Source organism: Melanaphis sacchari, unplaced genomic scaffold, assembly GCF_002803265.2.
Source record: "Melanaphis sacchari strain LSU unplaced genomic scaffold, SCAv2.0 Contig29_pilon_pilon, whole genome shotgun sequence".
NCBI lineage: Eukaryota > Metazoa > Arthropoda > Insecta > Hemiptera > Aphididae > Melanaphis > Melanaphis sacchari.
The window spans coordinates 7,309-12,904 of NW_020271172.1; the positions used below are offsets into that span (position 1 = coordinate 7,309).

General features: G+C 28.4%; 1 protein-coding gene across 1 annotated transcript; it reads right to left on the reverse strand.

Moving 5' to 3' along the window:
- Positions 1-1,234: 1,234 nt before the first annotated feature.
- Positions 1,235-4,409, reverse strand: LOC112595731. The gene is made up of 3 exons (XM_025341033.1): positions 4,126-4,409; positions 1,292-1,910; positions 1,235-1,240 (listed from the first exon to the last, which is right to left on the reverse strand). Exons 1-3 carry the CDS (start codon positions 4,407-4,409, stop codon positions 1,235-1,237), a joined length of 909 nt encoding a protein of 302 aa, XP_025196818.1.
- Between the last annotated feature and the right edge of the window lie 1,187 nt (positions 4,410-5,596).

Here is a 5,596-nt window from a genome sequence, read left to right on the forward strand (position 1 = left end):
AAGTATAATATCCATGACTGAAAACTCGCCTCCGATCAGAATCGTTTTTTGTATACAATGATATTATATCGTTGAATTCAAATTTAATGCCATCCATTACAGTAACCCACTTGTAAACCATTGTACAGCAGAGCGACATCCACTTACTTACCCGCTTTTTAAGTGTAAACACTGCACTGCATTTCCCATTTTTGTTTTTTAATTTCCCTTAGATTTTTATTTTCTTAGACAATTTTTAGTGGCCAAACTTTTTTAATTTTATTTATAAAGTTAACAATGAGGCACTATGAATTATGAAAATAGGGATGTAAGTACTTCAAACTATTGCTCGTTTCTTTGAATTTTGTTTCTCGTAAAAGCATGTGTTTATAATTTAATTAGCATGACTACATTTTTATGTTTTAAAATGCTTTCAATTTGCAATCATTTTTATTTAAACCTTTAATTGCATCCAAAAGGCCTGCATCGAGTCCCCATTAAGCATTGTAAGCAGCAGTTCTGGATGTGGAACGAGTATCACTAACATAAGTTGCAGTACAGGCAGTGTTGAACTTGATTTGATGCGTGTTCATGCCACGTATCACAGCTTCCATCGACCTTGGGAATTAGAGAGTAGCAAACAACGTTGATGGGCATCTTATAAGTTTATTTTTAAATGATGAAGATGTTGCGATCATTATTAAGAAAGATTGAATAATATATTTATAAACTATAATTTTAATTTATTTACTGAATTGTTTATTTGTTAAAAATACACACTATTGCAAAGTATCCAAAAACATGTACATTTATCATATTTTTATTTTATAATTACATATGTAAGTTAATTTGTATCCTTTTTTTTTTTTTTTTTTTGTATTGCTTATAGAAAATATAATAGACCTAAATTATACTCATTCAGCCGTTTGATAACTATTATGAATAATCAATAAATTTGTCAAAAATGCTTGTATTACTTTAAAATCATTTAAAAATATTTGTTAAAAACTACCTATAACTACCTAAATAGTAAAAACTGATTCTAAATATATTATACTATATTGAGTTTAATGCTTCTATTGAAATTTAATTGAGTACAGACAACAAGAACCTAACTAAGTGAAACAAATTAGGATTATGACAACAATAAAATTACACAGAACTAATGATTTATATTATTTTTCCAAAAAAAGTGTATGTGTGTAATAAAGGTGATGTATAAAAGAAAAACAAAAAATACTAAATGTATACTGTTTTATGTCTATAATCGGTTATGAATAATTACCATAATAAATGACATAATATATAATACATAGACTGTGATGTCGAGCGATTGAACATTGAGAGACGAGTTGCTCGATGTGTAGACAGGGTCAACCTTGGATATATGAGGTCCTTCATCGCGCAGGGCGACAGTAGTGAGCATAACACTACGGTTGGTGACAGTTTGAAAGCACGGTGCATCGGCGGAGACCTCGCACCGGTATCTTCCACTGCTCGCCAGTTCCAGACCCCTAAGGTGAACGCTTCTTGCCGTAGACTGCATTTTATCAACATACACCCCCATTACTTCGAAGACTTGTACTTGTGGAGATTCCAGTGGCAGAAATCTATAGAATTCGTTCCCGTCTTTGTACCATTTTATTGAGTATAATTTTTTATAATTAAAGAACATTGTTCCAGAATTAATAGGTTTAATACATCGAATGTGTTTACCATCGACTGCCCCTACACAATTTGGAAAATTGGTTTTTAAATAAAATTTATTAGCTATTTCTAACCATTGATCGGGATTAGGTTCTGGCATTTCTTCAGGCTGTAGAGTATTCCATAAAATCTGACAGGTTTCACGAACAATATTACCTATTGTACTTCGTCCCAATAAAAATTCATATTGTAACGCCACAAAATTAGTTCCAACTGACAAATATCTGAAATAATTTATAATTTTAAACGTTATATAGATAACATTTTATGTTTTTTCTAAAAGTCAAATATAATCTTTAAAGTTATGAATATAAATCAATAAATAAAAAATTATAATATTTAGTTATATAATAAATTATATTATTACTAGGGCTCGGATTTATATGTTAATACATATTTTTACTGTGACTTGATAAATTAATTTAGGTAAATGATAAATTCGTTTCAAAGGATTTCCAATTAAATGAACTATATTTTATTTCACATATTTTTACATATTTTACCATAAGTACATATTTTTACTTATTTCTCAATAGGTAGTTCTATTTTTCCTTTATATTTCGACAATTTGTTCATTTACGATTTATTAATAATTATTAATTATATAGGTAGGCATACGACTGTATTTTTCAATACAGACAATTTTATTTCTCATGTTTCCAAAAGGACAAAATATTCGTAGTAACAAATGTTCGATATTTATGACCTCGATAAACGATAAATAACGATTGAAAATTTAAAAATGCATGTTATCATAAATTGTAATTAAGATAATTAATATATTTTTTTTTATCTTTTTTTATTTATATTTTATAATTTTTAACAGGTACCTTTTTTAAAATAATTTTACTATTAAAATATAATTTTTTCATTAGAAACTCATATGGTTATATTATATAATTAAGTATTAATAAATAAATCATATTAGTAAAATACATATTTTGAGTTCTTTAGCACATATTTATGTACATATTTTGGTTTCATAAATACATATAAATCAGAGCTCTAATTATTACATTTTTTTAAAAAAAAATATAGTAGGTACTTTTTACTGAAAAATATATTTTAATAGAGGTGATTTTCATAATGACTGTATTATAATATTGTAAGTAGTGAAATCTGTTGTTAAAAATGGACTTTATTAATTATTTTTTATCATTTAATTATTAAATACATTTTTTTTCGTGGTTTTTTTTTTGTTGATTTTTTATACATTTGGAAACATGAGAAATAAACAGAATTGTATTTACTCTTCTTAGAATTTTTTAATTCTTATAAGTTAACCTAATCTTAAAATAATTATTTACAATATTACTTTATAGTCGAAGAAATTAAAAAAAAGTGGAAAAATATCAGAGATAATTTTGCTCGAGATATAAAACAAAATAATAGTACACCAAGTGGTAGTGGAGCAAATTCTACAAAAAAATATGCCTATGCTGATGTACTTTCTTTTTTACAGCCCGTTTTAAAAAAAAGAAAGTAAGTATAAGACATTGTGGGAACAAAATGTTTGCTTAAAATATAATATAATATAATACATATTATGTTATAATAAAAATTGCAGGACAACAGGTAATATGTATTCGCCATCAACTTCAACAGAAAACACAGTGGATACTGTCGATGCTGATGACATTTCTGAAGAAGTTTATGTTGAGCAATCAAATAAATTAGACAGTACACCTGATACACCTGCAAAGACTCGAAATAAAAAAGAAAAGATTACCACATTTCAACAAAGTTTGCTGGATCTAATGCAGCATCCTCCTATACAAACACACAATGAAGACATAGATCCAGATAAAGCTTTTTTGTTATCATTCCTTCCTGAATTTAAGAAAATGAATGCCAACCAAAAACTTGATTTCAAGATTGCAATCATGCAGTCAGTTAAAAATATTTTAAATCCTCCGATTGACAACTCTCAATCTTCACAATCAAACTCGAACATTCACCAATTCAGCTATCCTAATTATGTTAGCCAGCAAACTTCTTTCCCACATCCATCTTTCTATCCAAATTATACACAACAGTTTAATCAACCGGCCCGCCCTTCTTCAAGGTATTCACTTCCACAAAGTTATGATTCCCCAACATCACATGATTATAACCAGGAAGATATAGGAATGCATCATAGTGTATAAGTGTTATTATTATTTTTTTTTTTTTATAAAAACATTATAAACAGAAGAATTTGTTGCTTATTTAATTTTATATTAAGTTTTAAATACTTAGATTATTTTTATTACTTTTTAAATTGTATTTCAAAAGTTATTGCAATTATGTTTTATTTTTATTTTATTGTTACATACATACTCGTATAATACATTAGTACCTACTGAAAACTGTTTTATATATTGCAGAGAATTGATTAATTTGATTATACTTAATAGTTATTATGTATAACTATATTCACTAGTATAGTTTTATTATTACTTGATTGTAATAGTCAATCTTTCTTCTGCACACACCGGACGTCGGAACTTCGTAGTTTTTTTTGTAATGTAGGGACGTAGTTTTTCTAATAGCTCGTCAAATGAAGAGATGGACATTCTATAGTACTCTACAAATTTATTCGGATATTTTCGAATGTCTCCATAAAATGAAAAAAACCGATTATTAGTTTCCCGTACTATATTAAACGGATGAATCCAATACGATCTTTCTGACCTTGGCGGGTTCAGATATCCAAATGCCTCTGCCACTGCAATCACTTTCATTGCATTCATATAATATTCGTAATCCATGCTGCATGAAAAAATAAAAAAAAAAATTTAAATATGATTTTTACAAATGGAAATTTATATTTTTTAATAATGATACTAATAAATGACTTGTAATAAAAATATGTAATTTATTATTCGTTGTTACATACCTTCAACGTATTTATTCAATATATACAAATTAGTTAATTATTAAGTACACAAACACTTTAGCGAAAAAAACTTAATAACAAATAAACAATTAAAAATGCAAAATAAAATGTATAGTAAAAATGTAAAAAATTACAATTAAATGACGAAAAAAACAGTACCGAATCACAAAATACTGGTCAACTGAGCTGGTCTGAACGTGTAGTAACGCGAGCAAACCGCGCAAGTGTAATGCATGCAGACCGCGCGTTGAAACCGCGCGGTAGAAAAACGCGCGTCAAAACCGCTCTAGTGTGGCGCGGCCCTAAAATAGACCTTAAAATACTAAAATATATATAATAATAAAATTATAACATATTTGGTTCTCGAGGCCACATGTAGTATATTAAGCGCAAATAAAGGTGCCCCATTATTTTTACAAAACTACGGCGCCCGGGGGCAATTGCCCCCTTTGCCCCCCCCCCCTTAACACGGCTCTGTGTAGCATAGAGTACAAAAATTAACAATGTTATTTAACGAATATTCTAAGAGATACGGGAAAAAAGATTAAAATTTTTTTTTTTTTTCATTATTTTTTTTTTCACAAAAGTATAAATATTAATATTAAAAATCATTAAAACTATTAATATTATTTTTTATTCATATTCCTCGTGAGATAAGCTATCAAATAAACTTAACATTATAATTCTACCATTATTCGTTTTTAGGTTAAGAAAATATGGGTCATTATAATGACCCGTGGGTCTGAAAGGGTTAAAATATTTAAAATAAAATATTCGCGGAAACGCGCGAGAACAATCGCCCAATGTGAATAATAGACCCAGTCAAAACAATGTATTTAATTTTAGCCGTTTTGGGCGAATGTTCACCTAAAATTAAACATGCGCAATCGATTGCGGACGATGGCGGATTTTATCCGCTTGCTTTACATAGTGTGAATGGTCTAATTTAATACAAGCTGTTTAATTTTAAGCGAACGTTCGCGGCGATTTAAAATCGCGTCCGCGCGCGAACTATTCGCCTAGTGTGTAAGG

Bases quoted from the DNA above. Each gene is read 5' to 3' on its own strand.
- LOC112595731 (XM_025341033.1), bottom strand. From the start codon at position 4,409: ATGAAAGTGATTGCAGTGGCAGAGGCATTTGGATATCTGAACCCGCCA. The intron at 1,911-4,125 runs GTAATAATAAAA...AAATTATTTCAG, and splicing joins AGATTGACTATTACAATCAA to ATATTTGTCAGTTGGAACTA.